Source organism: Schistocerca serialis, chromosome 3 (assembly GCF_023864345.2).
Source record: "Schistocerca serialis cubense isolate TAMUIC-IGC-003099 chromosome 3, iqSchSeri2.2, whole genome shotgun sequence".
NCBI classification, from domain to species: domain Eukaryota; kingdom Metazoa; phylum Arthropoda; class Insecta; order Orthoptera; family Acrididae; genus Schistocerca; species Schistocerca serialis.
In genome coordinates, this window is record NC_064640.1 from 72,372,163 (window position 1) to 72,391,682 (window position 19,520).

At 35.7% G+C, this 19,520-nt stretch overlaps 1 protein-coding gene across 2 annotated transcripts in view; it reads right to left on the minus strand.

The window, feature by feature from the left end:
* LOC126469726 (carnosine N-methyltransferase) overlaps positions 1–19,520 on the minus strand; it is a 184,781-nt gene that overhangs the window by 155,320 nt on the left and 9,941 nt on the right. For both annotated transcript variants that reach the window (XM_050096918.1, XM_050096917.1), the window contains exon 3: positions 12,318–12,510. In XM_050096918.1, coding sequence (XP_049952875.1) covers positions 12,318–12,510 — 193 coding nt within the window. The remainder of the gene's footprint in view (positions 1–12,317; positions 12,511–19,520) is intronic.

Sequence of the window (19,520 nt, forward strand, 5' to 3'; positions counted from 1 at the left end):
CATAATCTACATTAAGAACTAATATCACATGTTTCATTTATTTGGTTTTTGATCATTATTTGTCACATGCTCATGTATGCTGGCCCTCTACGCAGTATTTCAACTTTATTGTTCATTGAAGCAATGCTTACATTGAAGCTTCCCATAAGATAGGAAACAACTGTGCCTCCATTCACTGTTGGATACTCGTGTAAAGCAGTCGTCACAATACAATTAGTTGTCTGTACTTGTGTGAAACCCTGTACCATTTACAGAGTTGTGAAAAGTCCATTGTAATCAGTGAATGTGCTTACTTTGAGGTTGAAAAAGAAGAGGGCACAGGCAGTTCTGTCTCAAAGCCTGTAAGGAGAACTTATGAATGTCTCAGTACAGTGAAGAAGATCTTGAGAGAATCTAGAAATACTTCATGTCATGCATCAGGAAAAAAAAGTTATAACAGGTGACAGAAGTTTACATCAGATGAAAAGAAAAATCTATGACTTCAATGTGGAAAAGCAGTTTCCTACAATTGCAGCTATATTGGAAAAGTGAAGACTTAAGTGTGAGACTTTACTGATATGAATGAAAGAATCCTTTGGCATATTATTTGGAAATTGGGCTTCAGATACAAAATGTTCAACAAAAAATCTCGTACTGAGGGAAAAGAACTGAATAGCAGGAAAGAGAGACAAGTTCTTGTAGAAAATAAGACACTTGCAAAACACTGAATGGACTATTTATTACAATGATCAGAGTTGGTGTAGAGCAAATCATTCCAAACATTTGGATGGCAGGAACAAAAACTGCTTTATGCATCAAAAACCTGCTGAGTATACACTGGAATGTATATAGATTCATTGGGTGGGGTGGGGGGTGGGGTGTACAGACAGACAGTCATGCAAAATACTTGTGAACACATTTTCTAAATACTGTCTAGAGCAGCTAGGTTGGTTGGTTGATATGGGGGAGGGGACCAAACAGCAAGGTCATCAGTCCCATTCGATTAGGGAAGGATGGGGAAGGAAATTGGCCATGCCCTTGCAAAGGAATCATCCTGGCATTTGCCTGTAGCAATTTAGGGAAATCACGGAATACCTAAATCAGACAGACTCCTGTATGGACAACAAAGTAACAAGCATACATGGCATAGAGAAACAGCTGAAAGAATTGAAAGGAAATAAATTACCTGGTCCAGATGGAATCCCAGTTCGATTTTACAAAGAGTATTCTATGCCATTGGCCCCTTACCTAGCTTGCATTTATCATGAATCTCTCACCCAGCACAAAGTTCCAAGCGAATGGGAAAAAGAGCAGATGACTCCAGTATACAAGAAAGGTAAAAGAATGGGCCTGCAAAATTACAGACCTATAATTTCCCTAACATCCGTTTGCTGCAGAATCCTTGAACATATTCTCAATTTGAATATAATAAACTTTCTTGAGACTAAGAATTGCATGTCCACAGATCATTGTGCAAAACTTAGTTTGCCCATTTCACACATGATATACTGAGAACTACAGATGAAGGGCAACAGGCAGATTCCATACTTCTAGATTTCCAGAAATCATTTGACATGGTGCCCCATTGCAGGCTGTTAAAAAAGTACAAGCATATGGAACAAGTTAACAGATATGAGTGACTTGAAGACTCCTTAAAAAATAGAACCCAGTATGTTTTCCTCGACAGCAAGTGTTCATCACAGACAAGGGTATCATCAGGAGTGCCCTAGCGAAGCATGATAGAACAGCTGTTGTCCTCTATATAGATAAATGATTTGGCAGACAGGGTGGGCAGCAATTTGTGGTTATTTGCTGATGATGCTGTGGTGTACAGTAAGATGTTTCAGTTGAATGACTGTAGGAAGATACAAAACAACTTAGACAAAGTTTCCAGTTGGTGTGGTGGATGGCAGCTAGCCCTAAATGTAGAAAAATGTGAGTTAATGGGGATGAGTAGGAAGATCAAACCTATAATGTTCGGATACAGTATTACTAGTGTCCTGCTTGACACAGTCAAGTCATTTAACTATCTGGGCGTAACATTGCAAAGTGATGAGATGGAACGAGCATGTGAGAACTGTGGTACGGAAGGTGAATGGTCGACTTTGGTTTATTGGGAGAATTTTACAAAAGAGAGGTTCACCAGTAAAGGAGACAGCATATAGGACACTAGCACGACCTGTTCTTGAGTACTGCTTGAGTGTTTGGGATTCAAACTGGGTTGGACTGAAGGAAGACATCAATTGTTACCGGTAGGTTTGAACAAGATGTAAGCATTGCACAGATGCTTCAGGAACTCAAACGGGAATTCCTGGAGGGAAGGCAATGTTCTTATTGAGAAAATTTGAAGAACTGGCATTTGAAGCTGACTGCCAAACGACTCTACTGCTACCTACATACATTGTGCCAAGGACCACAAAGATAAGATACGAGAAATTAGGCCTGATACGGAGACATATAGACAGTCGTTTTCCCCTCGGTCTATTTGCGAGTGGAACAGGAAGGGAAATGACAAGTAGTGGTACGAGTACCCTCCGCCATGCACCGTACAGTGGCTTGCGGAGTGTCTATGTAGATGTAAATGCAGATGTACACAATTATCACAGAGGAAGTGTTCAAGAATGAACTGGATGGAACGGAGAAACTCAAACAGCATCCAGGTCTGAAAAAAGGATTATAATGTTCCACAATGGGAATGAAAATGGGTTCATGCAAAATGCTGGCTTCTGTTTCAGTGGACAAAAAGGAGGTGCAGATTATTATTCCGAGATGAATGCCAGACATTATGAAGAGTGGTTTAAGGGCACTCTCAAAAATTTATCAAAAAGATCTGCAGTTGTTATAAACCAGGCTCTGCACCACACAATGATAAATCTAGCATCACAAAAGCAATCTGTAAAATGGAAGAAGAATTCTAATATTGAATGGATGGAAAGCAATAATGTACACCTTCCATCTAATGCAACATCATATGAGGAATTTACTAAAGCAGGCGTACTGGAACACGCATGACCGCATTTCAGGTCACAAGAAAACCTTCCAGACAGTATATTGCACTCAGTGGACTGGAAATTAAGCTTCTGTGGTTGCCTGTGGCATATCATGAATTTAGTGTCACTGAACTTATTTGGGCTTTTGTCAAGAACAATGTAACAGAATTTTAAGATAAATGGTGCTTTACAGTTGTATCGCTCTGCTCAGGAAAGTGTTCCCCAAAATGTGTGGAGGAGTTCAGTGAGTCACTTGAATGAACTTACAAACATATGCACAAAGAGCCCATTGTCTTGACATAGCAATAGAACCATTGCTGAGCCAAGCATAAAACTGCAACAGCAGCAGTGACTCTTAATACAGCAGTAAAAATGATTAAGGAAGGTTTTACTTCATTCATCATTCTTTCCTGCAAAATTTATTCGAGCTAATTGATTTTTCATTTACTATTAAAATGTATCGTACCTTTCACTGTTCATTTACTGACAGCTGCTTGTACATCAAGCGATGATTTGCATTTTCACATTTTATTGCCCTCTACCTGCAACAACTGAATGTGGCAATGCTGTATTGGAATACTAGTACTAAGTCGCCATCTTCCACTGATGAACAGGCACTTATCTTGTCTTACAAAACTGGCAGCATGCTGGTATGACAACTATGTTCCATCACACGGATTGTAGCTATTAATGTAACTGCTCTACAAACTATTAAGATAGGAAGTATTCATTACTGATGACATATGATGTGATCAACAAAGTTTCAAGCTTTACACCTGCGCTTTCTCCACTGCAGTGGCTGCAACAGTATTCTCCCGCCTGCAAACAGCAAAAGATTGTATCTTTAAAAAGGACAATGAAAATTTTTCTCCTATGTATGGTCCGGTTCCTATGACACCTCACCTCAAAGTTGGCTCTCACCAAATAATGCTCAAAAAAGCATGTTTTCTCTTAAATATTACTACATATGTCATCCCCTTTTCAACTAAAATGTAATATTCACACATAAAATAAATGTAGACATTGCCACAATTCTGGCAAGGTACAACATATCAATGTCTGCCATGCAATGTAACCAGAATATGAGACCAAAGTCAGGGGTCAATCATTATGGAATCGATAATATATGAAGTAGAGTGTGCAGAGGAAATAGAACAAGTGAATCTGTAGCAACAACAGTTAAATAATGGTGTAACAGAGAAGTACTCACTCTTGCAAAGTTAAGAAAGTGAGTGAATGAAAGTAAGGTAACAGTGAGAAAGGCTGTTATGAGCATTCATATGTGCTTTTGAATAAAATAAGTTTCTTGAAGAAGGAGGATGACTCCTCAGAATCCCTTCAATTCAGAAGCTTTGTAAGGATGCAAAGACAACCATTCAATGCACAAGTATGACAAGTACACACGAGTGTAGCAGTATTATCTCTAAAATAGAAAGAAGAACCACGATACAAAGGAACCCACAACTACATTATTGTCTTGTTTAAGTAAACTCCATTAAGATACTTTCCCAATTTGTTCAATAGCAGTTTATTCCTCAATGTACCAAACCAACCTAGAAGTGGTATTGGAAACCTCTTTGCAGAAAACTGGATTTTGGTGCCAATGTGAATGTAGTAAATAACTTCTCAAATTTTGGCCAAGTAAAAATGTGTGCTGGCACTCATTGGTAATTTGTTGCATATTGAACAAAACTGAAGAGAAAAAACTACTTGTCAAGAGTGTAGCTCATATTCCACAAGCGAAACAGATTGCACCTTTGCAAGGCATTGTGCAGACACCAACCACAAATATTCCATTCACGTCAAAATAATTCACTGAGTACCAAGAGATCAAATTCTTCCAGGACTTGAAATATTAGACACAAAAGAAAAAAAAAATCAAATACGGCATCCAGGAGGGCCACTGAATGACGAATACATTTTGCTTTCTCTGTGTTACAGTAGCCAAAGGCAAACCAGGTTAGTCCTTCCACCTCCCCCACAGACTCTGCATAGTACAGCTATATAATTTGTAGCGAAAACTTCATCCTTAAATTATATGAAAGTTACTGAAACCACTATGACCTCTGTTGTGTAGTAAGAAGTACCCTGTGTCAATATGTCGTGAGTAACAATATTCAACACATTACATATTTAATCCTAATTTTTTATTGTACATTGTATGATCTTATTTTTAATCGTCCATTTATTTCTTTGGTGGTTGTAAACTCACTGTTTCATAGTAAACAGGGAGACATAAATAACATGTTTCAAATTTGAGGAAGTGCGCCCCCAATGAGAACCAAAGGAGATAAAACTTTTTTTTTCCAGATCCAAGTTTTTCTACCAGAACTGTTGAGAATAGGTCTAGTTGAAATGGCTATGGTGCAAGACAGCAACATGTCTAGTGCCACAACAGCAGGAAAACATCTTTTCCTGAGGTATAACAACAGGACACTACTGATTTAATTTAACACAGAGAGTTCAAACAATCATAAAACTTATGTAACTCAGCTGTTTTTGTTCCAAAGGTAAAAGGAAATTATTTAACAGATTACAGAGTTTGCAACAGTTTATTAAAATTACAGTCAACTTCATGCAACATTTCAGGTCATAACACTGTAACAATACTAAGACACTTAACAGCACAAGACATTAGTTGTACACTACAAACTTTCAATTGTAATTCTTATAATGCTGTCAAATGTATTGTGAAATATTCTGTTATGGATAAAATCACAAAAGGAAAGAAAGCAGGACTATTGTTAATTATGTACCTATTCTATTGACATGCTTCTGAAAAGAAAATTCTAATTTTCAAATCATAATTTTCTAATCATACAGTTGACATCTTTTACATGGTATGCTTCTTAGTAAAACTGGTATGTTGTCAGTAACCAGACATGAAGAGGAACAAATAGGATTAAGAGTAAATGATACATTGGTGACAGATGTGTATAGTGTTGCAGAACTTTTTAACAAACATTTTATAACTGTTACTGAAAATATGGGGTTGTAAGATTCGGTAGATGCTGCTATGGAATACCTCAGACCAGACATTTCAAGTAACTTCCATAATATGAATTTGTGCCTCACTACCCCAGCAGAAATAATGTCCATCACAAAATCTTTAAAATCAAAAACATCTAGTGGGTATGATGAAATATCAACAAAGTTAATTAAAGAATGTGATCTGAGCTAAGTAACATATTAAGCTATCTGTGTAACCAGTCGTTTATCAGTGGAATATTTCCTGAATGGTTGAAATATGTTGAAGTTAAGCCACTGTTGAAGAAAGGAGGTAAAGAAATAGCATTAAATTTCCGTCCAATTTCACAGTTGCCAGCATTCTCAAAAATTTTAGATAAAGTAATGTACAATCAGCTTTATAACCATCTTATCTCAAATAACATACTGTCAAAGTCACAGTTTGGATTTCTAAAGGGTTCTGATATTGAGAAGGCTATCTACACTTACAGTGAAAATGTGCTTAATTCATTAGACAAAAAATTGCAGACAACTGGTATATTTTCTGATTTGTCAAAGGCATTTGACTGTGTAAATCACAATGTCCTTTTAAGTAAATTAGAATATTATAGTGTAACAGGAAACACTGCAAAATGGTTCAAATCCTATATCTCTGGCAGGAAACAAAGGGTGTTATTAGGAAAGAGACATGTATCAATCTATCAGGCAACATCCAACTGGGAATTAATTACATGTGGGATCCCACAAGGTTCCATTTTGGGGCCCTTACTTTTTCTCGTGTATATCAATGACCTTTCATCAGTAACATTACCAGATGCCAAGTTTGTTTTGTTTGCCGATGATACAAACATTGCAATAAATAGCAAATCAAGTGTAGTCTTAGAAAGATCAGCTAATAAAATATTTGTGGACATTAATCACTGGTTCCTAGGCAATTCTTTGTCACTAAAGTTTGAAAAAACACACTACATGCAGTTCAGAACTTGTAAGGGGCGTCCCACGAGTATATGCCTAACATATGATGACAAGCAGATAGAAAAGTGGACAGTGTTAAATTCTTGGGATTACAGCTTGATAATAAATTCAACTGGGAGGAGCACACCACAGAACTGCTGAAACGTCTTAACAAATCTCTATTTGCAATGTGAATTGTGTCAGACATAGAGGATATAAAAATGAAAAAGCTGGCATACTATGCTTACTTTCATCCCACGTGGGAAAAATATATCTAAAAACAAAGATATCAATATAATGGAAGGAAACATTCCACGTGGGAAAAATTATATATTTTCATTTTCATTTCATTTTCATTTCACCTCAGGTTACACTTTCCACCTTCTAACACCATATAAAAACAAAGATATATATATATATATATATATATATGGAACCTGTCAACCTGCCAGCACTTTCGTTTGGTAAGTCACATCATCTTTGTTTTTAGATATATTTTTCCCACGTGGAAAAAATATATATAATTCATCAAGCCAAGCTAAAGTTTTCTGGGCACAAGAACGTGCAGCAAGTGTTATATGCGGTGTGAACTCAAGAATATATATATATCCCTCAAAGATGATGTGACTTACCAAACGAAAGTGCTGGCAGGTTGACAGGTTGATAGACACACAAACAAACACAAACATACACACAAAATTTAAGCCTTCGCAACCAACGGCAGCTTCATCAGGAAAGAGGGAAGGAGAGGGAAAGACGAAAGGATGTGGGTTTTAAGGGAGAGGGTAAGGAGTCATTCCAGTCCCGGGAGCGGAAAGACTTACCTTAGGGGGAAAAAAGGACAGGTATACACTCGCGCACACACACACTTATCCATCCGCACATACACACACAAGCAGACATTTGTAAAGGCAAAAGGATATATATATCTCCCACGTGGAATGTTTCCCTCACACATTTATTACTTTATAAATAAATAAATAAACTTTTTTATTTTTATTTATTTTAAATTCAGTGCATTAGTATTTGTAAAATGACTCTTTCATAGTATTCATTAAAAAAATGACGATCATTCCACTTTGACCTGTGGAATGGTACATTAGCTTATTTGTTTTGTGTTGGTTGTAAATATTTGTCATGTATTGTTGTTTTTCTGACATGTTCTACATCCTGGAGGACCTCCTCGCTATGGATCAATTGGAAAGAAAGTAAATCTAATCTCTAATCTAAACCTCTTTGTACGGCAAAATCTATCACTGCAATCAGATAATCTGTTTGTTACATGTATTGTATTTCACTGATGTGAGAGAATTGTATTGGTATATCTCAAATTAATTGTGTAAGTGACTCTACTGATTTGAACCATGAGAAAAATAAAACATGAAATGACATATAATTTTCCATGGGAAATAAAACTAAGGAATTACATACAAGGCTTCTAGCCTCTTTATAAATTTACTATTGGAACACTGATGCCTAACTGCAATTTTTTGGTATTTTCTAACACTATTGTTACATGTATTCCTGATTTACTTCATTGCAGTGTCATACTTCCATAGCTGTAAGCCCGGATATAATGTGTTTATACTCGCTTGAGTACATATCTAATGTCAATGATAATTAATTGGTCCGTGTACTTGGCAACCACATATCAACTAAAACTGCTTTGATTCTAGTGAAAAAATCATAGTTATTCCCTCTTAGCATAGACTAATATAGTTCATACATGTACTTCATAAAATTTTATCTCATGGCTGCTAAAACTGCAGGATTTATCTATTATTTCATAAATCACAAACTGTTCTTTCATTAACTTGGTATAAACCCATATTATACATCTTAGTGTAGTAGTTATAAGTTAGCTACATATTCATGTAGATCCAACGTAGATAGAGAAGGATTTGTCACATTCATACAAAGAGAAATAGGTACAAAAATGCAGAAATAAGTAAATTCTGCATAGATCTGGATATAGAAGCATGTGCTTGTGAATTATTAATGGGAATGTAATATATGTGAGTTTTACAGTATGTAGGTCCAGTGGGTAATTGGAAAATTTTCATGAAAAATTTTGATGAATTATCGTGCTCTCTGACAGACAGGAGGAAGAAATTATTAATCTGTGTTGATTACAATATAAATTTCTTAAAAGAATCTGACAGGAGAATGATCTATAGGTGCTCTAAGCCACTTATAACTTGCCCAGTACCCTTCTACCTAATGTACAGATTCAACAAACAGAAGTTAGAGACTCACGCCCATTAGGCAGTAAATAGATTGTCAGAGCATGATGCACTGTTAGACACATTTTATAAGTTAGCAGCTCCATGTACAGTTCTAAGAGTCTAAGGAAACAGTACGGCTGGTTAATGGCAAAACTACTGAAGATTTTAAAGAAAGGTTAAATAATGTTGACTCCTGTAAAGTTTCCAATGAGCATAATGCTAACTATAAATTTAAGATATTTCTTAATGAGGATTTATACATTTTTGAAAGCACTTTTCCTAAAGAAGATAATTAAATGTAATAATGGCAAATCATTAAAGAAACCTCAGATCAATACACGTATCAGAGTTTTCTGACAATGAAAAAAGGACTTGTATGAAATGGTCAGAAATAGTAATGATCAAGAAATACTTTCTTATTATAAACAGTACTGCAACATATGAGGAAAAGTTGTGTAAAAATCATAGAGTATGCACACCTTGTCTGAAATTGAGAGATCAAATAACAGAATAAAATCTATGTGGAGTATTGTTAAAGGAGAAGCAGAGAAAGAAGTGATAGATGATGATGATGATATTTCTGTTAAAGAGAATGGGAACATACTAAAAGTTTGCCTTTAGTAGACATTTTTCACAATTACTTTCTACAAATAGGTGAAAAAATTGATGCACATAGTTTAGAAGAGAAAGCAAAACATTTCACTAAAGAGACAATACAGAGGACATTTAGTGAATTAAAAATTAATCTCAAATCATGACTCTAAAATGTAGAAGTTCATATGCAATTGATAATATCATGAAAAAGACACTAAAAAGTTATGGTCCTATAATTTGTAATGTCCTTAGTCACGTAAAGGATCATTAACTCAGGGTATTTTCCAGAAAAAGTGAAATATGCCATTGTTGAGATTCTCTAAAAAAGGGTGACTCCACAGATGTCAATAACTACCATCCAGTGTCACTCCTTACAACATTTTCTAAAATTTTTGGGAAGGTAATATACTCCAAGGCTGTCAGCCACCCGTGTGGTAATGGAATACTTAATCAATCACCATCCGGATTTCAAAAGGGTCTTTCTACTGAGTCAAGTTCAACAAATGCCTGGTTTAATTCTTATTTAAGAGAGAGAATGCACAAAGTTACCACAGTATGTTCAAGAAAAACAAAGAGGGATGCCACATCATCTGCATGGGGTGTAATTATAGTGGGAATCCCACAGGATTTTATTATTGAACCATTACTGTTCTTGCTTTATATTAATGATCTGCCACTTCATTTCAATCAGGAGGCATAATTAGTCCTGTCTGCAAATAATACAAGAATTGTTGTGAAGCCAAGCAAAGAAGCATCAGAAGAGAAAATGGTAACTGATGTTTTTGTGAAAGTAACTGAATGTTTTTGTGCAAATGGGCTAGTTTTAAATTTTGAAAAAATCAGTTCATTCAGCTTTGTACTGGTATCCCACCTCCTATTGACATAGTATACCAATAAGAAGTAATAAACAGAGTAGAAAATTGTTGCAAGTTCTTCAGTTTGCATATTGATGACAATTTAAATTGCAAAAACCAAATAGTATACCTGCAAAAACATTTGTGTGTTGCTATTTTTAACTCAAGAATAATTGCCAACTTTTGGGATGTTTTAGTCAGTAAGTTAATGTATTTTGCATATTTCAGCTCACTGATGTCATACAGGAAAATATTCTGCGGTAACACCTCGCTTATGCAAAAAGTGTACAATGAATACAAGAAAGCAATTACATTATGTGTGGAGTTCACATGTGTACATCTTGCAGCCATATCTTTAAGCAGCTGGCATTATTAACCATAGCCTCATAATACACTTATTCACTTATGAAATTTGTTATCAACAAACCATTTGAGTCTGAGAGTAAAAGAGATGTTAATAAGTACAACACTAGACGGAGTAATTATTTCAATTACTCTTTAACGAATCTAACTTTAGCACAGAAATGAGTTAAATATGCCAATATGAAACTCTTTGACAATCTACCCGCAGATATAAAATGTCTGACAGATGGCAGAAGTGTTTTCAAATGTAGTAAAGATGTTTCTCCTTAATATCTCCTTCAGTGCTATATAGGAATTCTTGAATAGCAATGATTAGTCAGTAAAAGAAATACTGTAAATGGCCAGCATGTATCCATATTAATATTATTTTATCTATGTAAGGGGCAGTCAAATGAGAAAGAGAGAGGTGGAAAAAGAAGTATAAAATTGTTTATTATTTCAAAAGTAATTGTCGAACCTATTGACAAATTTATCCCACTGTGAGACATGATGGTCAGTGGCTTCATGGAAAACTGTTTGCAGTTGCCAACAGGACCATGATTGTAACTAGGCGTGCACCTCTTAGTCCGAAGCAAGTTGATGATAAACAATGACTTTCTTCAGCGCTCCAAAAATATCGGTATTGCATGGGGGAGAGATCATGACTGTACAGATGATTTGTAAGTGTTTCCCAGCAAAACTTCTGCAGTGTACTTGCAATAACATTGAAAATGCACTGCATTACTTTTGCTGGGAAGCCCTTACAAATGCTCCAAACAGTCCCGACTTCTCCCCATGCAATTTCCATATTTTTTGAACCCTGAAGAATGACATTCATAGCCATGGAATGCCCTTACAACTCCTCCATACAGTCCCCATCACCCCCCTCCCCCCCCCCCCCCCCCAAGTACAATTTTCATATTTTTGGAGCCCTGAAGAAAGATATTCATACCGACGATTTGCTTTGGATGAAGAAGTGCATGCATGGGTACAATCATGGTTCTGTCGGCAACAACGCACCCTTTTTTTTTGTGAAGGCACTAACAGTGATGTCTCACAGTGAGGTAAATGAATTAACAGTTCTGGTGATGACCCCTGAAATAATAAACAATTTACTTACTTTTGTTCCACCTGTCTTGTGTTCATTTGACTGCCCTTTTTATTTTCTATGTTGACACATTCTACATCATAACGTTTATTGTGAATTTGATCTATGGAACAAGGAACTAACTAGCTACATGTTATATCATGATCTTAGGGACAATTTTTAAAAAACCAAATTTTCTTTACTTGCTATGGAAAAGACAACTCATGAAAGACCACACTAATTACTAAACCACTTACAGAAAAATTTTAATACTTAGAAAAATGTAATTTGGATGTTCAGATTTAATAATACCTAAATAACTTACTTCAAATTCCTCCGCATTGTCAAACAGTGCATAAGCATCTTGAACAAATGCTGAAAGAACCTCAGCATTTTTCTCAATACATTCTCTGACGCTGCGCAGATGCAATTTATAACTTTGTAAGAGCTGTTGGTGCCTTGCAGAAAGTTTTCTCAAATTTGTTTCTGCCCTCCTTAGTCTCGTTTCATACATTTCTCTGTGAAGAAAAATGAAGACTATCATGACACATATTAACAAAATACATTGCAAGAGTTATACCTCTCCATGTTCTCATCGTCCCCAAACATATTTTAATGGCTGGATATAACAGCTTCCATACAGTTTTGATGTTTTATCAAAATTAATTTTGGAAAAGTTTTTATACACATGAATGATATCATTTCCCTGAAAGTACAGATATGATATAGTTCAATTCACAAAGATCTATTACTTTCATCTATCCATATCTAAAATGAAAAAAAAGTCTTTATCATAATAATTTGCCTCTGTTTACATTCCTACAACGTTATAAAGTTTCACTTTGTTCATTTGACTGATTGCAGACATTAGTAAAACATTTAACTGAGGATAATCTCAAGATTTTGGGAAAAATCAATAGATAACTGAAGAGTAAGACAAATAAATTTCTGAGCACATTTTTAAATAACAGCTATGCAGCAATCATCTCATGTCTTTTATATACTTTTAACTGAAATGAAATATCTTAAAAAATGAAAGAGGAACTGAAATTCTTTCGCTTAACTGTTATAGGATGATGTCGGCTACAAATTAGAGACATCACATCCAATTTCTCATTTACATGCCTATCCACTGCTTGGTGCCTCCATTTCACAGACATCGGTTGTCTTCAGCTGTTCCATTATTTATTTTTCACAGGCGATTTTCAATTATTGTATAGGTGGAATAATAAAATATTATAGTCCAAAATGGACACTGTAATAATGGCACACTCATCCTCCTTTGTACAGCAGTAGTCTATGTTCATTTAGTTGCAGCTGCTTTATTTACTCTTAAAAACCACAAATCCCAATTTACACTTTGAGCAACACACACAAATCACTCAAGTTGCCCACTACAGTAACCTCAAATTTTTTTTGTCATGAATTTCTGATATAAAATTTTCTCGCATTTGAGGCACATTATATTATTACTTGAGGGTTCAAAGAAAGTGAATGTGCCTACTACACTCTCACTGTCTGGCTTACTACAGTCAAGCGAGAAAGGATTTGACCATGAAAATGTGAGATATTGTGTATCTCCTCCTATCCCATCAGACTGGACATCTTGAGCATAGTACCACCATTCTCCTCTGACGGAAAAATTTTCGTTATTTTCCATCTCCAAACTCTACTAATATTACAGTCGGTTTCTCTGTTAAAAGTGCCGGTACCCATGCACATTGTATTGTTCCCTTTAACACATACTCTCAAAAAGACTAAGGCTCGCATGGCTCTCAACATCTTCAAAAATGATTTTATAAGCTTTGTATGGCTGCGTTCTGCTCCCATTGTCTTTTTAAGACATTTCTTTATTTTTTTAACCCATTCCAAGAATGATGTACACTGCTCGCACTATACAATTTTTGTAGCATTTGCACATAAAATAGTAGGTATTCCATCATTTCATACCCAGATCATCTTGCACTGCAAACAAGGAACTTATTTAGCTTTTTGTGGTGATCTGAAAACTAGTCTAATACTATATTTTCCTAGAATATAACCTTTCACACCAAAGATAGCTCTGCAGAATGGAAGGAGTGTTGCAGATCTACTTTTTATCAATCAGCCGAACAGGTTTGTACCTTTACTTACAAGTACGTGCATATCACATTTGGTGTGGCTTACAGGCATTCTTCTGAACAAATATTTTAATTCTGATTCTAGGCTGCTGTGATCTGAAATTGTCTGCCCTTTGTATGTTGATGTCCTCAGAGTGGAATTATTCTGCACTTAATGGCACCACTGTAACTCCAGCCATACAATGACCTGATACACTTCCAGACATGTGAAACATCAATTGCTATTTTGTGTAACTGAGGACGAAGCTTCTTGTGATTTAAAATTGATTACAATTACTGAAAAACAATAAATGCATCTGGTTGGACATAAAAATAGTAATAAATGGTATTCATTCTCTATAACAATATACTAGAAGCTGAAATCCTTATCTCATCCAGCACTGCAGAGGCAATACAATTACCATGCTGTCCTCAATCTGAGGACTGGTTTGATTCAGCTCTCCATTTTACTCTACCCTGTGCAAACCTCTGCCACTTTAATTAACTACTAACTACACGTTATTCCCTTTGTACAGTCCTTCAATATATCCTTCCGCTTTTCAGCTTTCATTTATTTGTTTAGTACTTGTTTGTCATCTGAGACATTCTCTTTTCTTCAAAAATAACTTCAATTTTCATATAGACTGCATCTATCTTTCCCAAAGTCAAGCAAGATTCTACAGCTTTGCATGTTTCCTCTAACCATTCCTGGGTTGTCATTTTATATTTCTTGTTTCATATCCACGTGCAACATCGCACAATGGGATTTCTTGGCTCAATAAAAAAAATCAAATATTATAAACAATTGTAATCCCTTTTGCTTAATTCATATCCTGTATTTTTGTATTTTCTCGTATCTCAATTAGATTCAGTTTCTCATGTCTTATCCAAGGTTTGCTACTGGTCCTTGCCTTTTTGCTACTTTTCCCATTTCAGTCAAGTGTTACCTAATGCCCCATTTAAAATACTCAACACCTGGATCTTTCACCTTACCCATATCCTAGCTCCTTTATTTCCTGGAACTTCTTTAGTTTCAATCTGCAGTTCATAACCAGTAAGTCATGGTCAGTATCCACAGCTATTCCTGGAAATGTTTTTCGGTCTAAAATGTGTCTTATTATTGTACAATCTATCTGAAACTTTCAGGTTACTCCAGGTCTCTTTCATGTACACAGCTTTTGTTCACGATTCTTAAACCAAGCATTTGCAGTGATTATATTTTGCTCTGCACAAAATTCTACCAGGGAATTTCACTCAATTCTTTCTCCAGTACAGATTTTCCTATTATTTTTCCTTCTCTTCCTTATATTGAATTCCAGTCCCACATTAAAATTAAATTTTCATCTCCGTTAACAAACTGAGTAATTTCTTTTGTTTCACCATACTTTGTTTCCTTTTACCTGACTATACTTCATTTCAATCTCTTCATCAACTGTCGAGCTACTAGTCTTGTACACTTGCATTACTCCTATTTGATTTTGTGTTGGTAATCCTGCACTCATCCCAAAAATAATTCTATTCCTCCTGCCATAAAACTTTAGTAATTCCCGCTATATGTAACCTCCATCGATCCATTTCTCTTTTCGAATTCTCTAACCTACCTACTCAATTAAGGGATCTAACATTCCACACTCCGACCTACAGATTGCCACATTTGTTCCTTCTGATTACAACAACCTCACGAGCAATCTCCCACTCAGAGATACAAGTGGAAAATTATTTTACCTCTGAAATATTTAACCCAAGGGGATGTCATCATTATTAAATAAAACAGCAGAGCCGCATGTTCACTGAAAATATAATGGTTGACGTTAGCCTCCCTTTCAGCCACTCATAGTATCAACACCATGTTGCCAGCCAGATCAGTCAATCATCCACACTGGTGCCCTAGCAACTACTTAAAAGATTGCCACCCCTCTTCAGGAACTATACATCAGTCAGAGCTCTCTAAAGACACTGCTCTGAAGTGGTTGCACTTACTGTACAGCTATCTGTATCACCGAGGCACATAAGCCATCCTACTGTGGCACAGTTTGTGGAACGAACCTTACCATACACTCTGTAAAATGGAAAGACTTTAAGGCAGGGACAGCTATAACCCTAGTCACTGACAGACCTATCTGCTTCAATATTTTTATTTCATCTACATCTACATCCATACTCCGCAAGCCACCTGAGGGTGTGTGCCATTGGATACTTTGAGTACCTCTATCGGTTCTCCCTTCTATTCCAGACTCATATTGTTTGTGGAAAGAAAGATTGTCGGTATGCCTCTGTGTGGGCTCTAATCTCTCTGATTTTATCCTCATGGTCTCTTCGCGAGATATACGTAGGAGGGAGCAATATACTGCTTGACTCATCGGTGAAGGTATATTCTCGAAACTTCAACAAAAGTCCATACCGAGTTACTGAGCGTCTCTCTTGCAGTGTCTTCCACTGGAGTTTATCTATCATCTCCGTAATGCTTTCACGATTACTAAATGATCCTGTAACGAAGCGCGCTGCTCTCCGTTGGATCTTCTCTATCTCTTCTATGAACCCTATCTGGTACGGATCCCACACTGGTGAGCAGCATTCAAGCAGTGGGCAAACAAGTGCACTGTAACCTAGTTCCTTTGTTTTCAGATTGCATTTCCTTAGGATTCTTCCAATGAATCTCAGTCTGGCATCACTTGCATTTCTTAACACCACCATCAAACACCAACAATATAATATGTCAATGAGTGGTTAGCTGCCTAAATCAAACAACCACAATATTTTGTTAATGGTCCTAGATATTGACTTTTCCAGTATATGATGGTACAATATGCAACAACTAATTTGTTAGATCAGCAATACTTGATTCCTTTTATATTCCAAGACATGGAAGTGACTATCGTCTGTTTAATGGAAGTTTACACTTTTTCAAAAGGATTTGAAACATCTGAGATGGATGAGTTTAATGATATGATATTTATCAAGGTTTTTAGTGAATTTTTTGAGAATAATAGCTGGGTAGCCTTAAATTTGAAAATTTTTGTTTTGATTTTACCATGACTGTTACTGATATCGAATGAAACATCATGTCTAGTGGCACATCTGTGAAATATAGAAAGGTCTGGATGGCACAATTCTTTATTCAATACTTTTACACTTAATTTTTGCATAAATAGGTGAAACACTGTAAGGTAAACATTTCCTATTAAAACATACTTTCATGAAGGCCTTAATTGCCTTCATGTTAGAAACTATGCAAAAATTAAGTGTAACAATGTTTAATAAAGAACTGTGTGATCAAGAACTTTTGTATATTTCAAAGCTGTACCAAATCTGAAAGGTTGGCTGTCTTTACCACAGACGTGTTTTTCCATAAGTAATGGAATCAAGTTTATTGTCACCAGTTACAGTTTACTTACTTCCATTATGTGTTTCAGAGATTTAAACCTTCATCGTCAGGTGAATTTATGTGGATTAATATGACGTATTTGTGTTGTGTTATGACTTTGGCACTGTCTAGCAGAAGAAGACAAAAACAAAACACTATTCTAGTACACAGCTCATAGTTTTATGGTGATCTGTGACTGAAAGTTTGAAGGAAAATGTAAATCATCACGCTTTGTAAACAGTAGTGGAAGCAAAGATGGCATGTAGAATCTAATAAGTGCAGAGAACACATAACAAACAAAACACTATTTATGACCAAGTGTCTAAGGATTGTGAAGATCTACAGTTGCCAGTTCCATAAGCGAATATAAATATAAGTGTAAATATGCCAGTGGTCACAGATTACTTTCTGTAATGTTTAGATCAGTTTATATTTTGTATGCATTTAAGTATGCAGGATGGCATGTTGGAAACATGAAGTGTAAAGAACAAAAGAACAAATAAAATAATTATGTTGCCAACACTGGCATAAATTATACCAGTACACATAACAATTTACTTCTCATTACTATGTGACATTGATTGGTGTGTGTGTGTGTGTGTGTGTGTGTGTGTGTGTGTGTGTGTGAGTGAGTGAGAGAGAGAGAGAGAGAGAGAGAGAGAGAGCGAGCACAGTTTTATGGCAGAGCGGTAGGTTATTAAGATTACATCTATAACATGCTATATGTAAGCAATGGCCAAGAGAGTGCACAGGTTTTATTTTGACAGATGTGTTGGAACTTAAGCTTGTATCTATTAGACAATATGATCAATATATAGCTTTATAACACAGAGTTACTGTTGGGAATGTTGTTTCATCAACTAGAATCTATTGTGCAAAAAATGAAAACCACACATAAGGGAAAACTAGACAATCTTGTCAAACAATAGTTACATCCCAAAGCGAATGAAAACAGCTGAAAGAAACACAGATCCATTACCCCTGTCCTCAACAACACTGAGATAATAATCACTGCAGAAGTAGAGGTACCGCCCAGCAAAGAATTAAAACACAATATTCAAGTTCCATTGCACCAAAGACTTGAGATAAGCTCGTCACCAGTGTCACACAGATTTTAGCTATTGCCCTTGACAAGCAAAATGACAGAATAGCGACATGTCACAAAATTAAGGAGGAGGAGGTCATAAAACCACCTCACGCACACAAGAAAGGAGAAGCAGCCCTCATATGTAGTATAAAATATAAATACAAATAATGCAATAACTGTAAAAGCTGACAAAAGTAATGCACATGTAATCATGAATAGATCAACATACATAGAGAAAACTTTAAACTTTTTCCAACCCAATGATGTAATAGAAATACCTAAGACTCCAACAGTCAGAATCCAAAAGGAGATTACATACATTTCAAATAACATAAATTTCCTACTCACCATTCAAAAAGCAAGAAACACTGGCAATGAGCCCTCAAGCACCCTCCCTCAGGTCACAACAAAAAATCCATAAAAATGGAATCCCAATTGCCACAGCTAAAGAGAACTATACAACAGTAGAACATTCAAATTCAACAAAAAGTTCTTCAGAATTTTTTATGTAATGTACATATTGAATAATAACAGAAAACTTAGAAAAACAACTGAGTTTACACATGTCAAAAATTCCAGATGGAGAAACACTTGCCTTGTTTGACACAAAAAAAATTATTCCCTTTGTACCAATAGCTCCAGCACTACAGATCATTAATGCCAATTAAAAAAAAAAAAAACCAACAACAACTCATTTCTACATACATTACTAAACTGATGGACCTACACACACTCACTCACTATTTCAAATTCAACAAGAAGCTGTAAATGGCCTGGCAATGGGATCAAACCTCTCTGGATTGTTAGCTATAATTTTCATAAACTTAGGAAACAAGACTCTGAGTTTCAACCACTATATTATCAAAAACGTTGTTTACTACTACTTATATGTAAATGATGCCATCATTTTAATCTGTGTCACAAAAGATATCAGTGAGTTAAACCAATTGTTCAACAGCTTCCATGAAAATATGAACT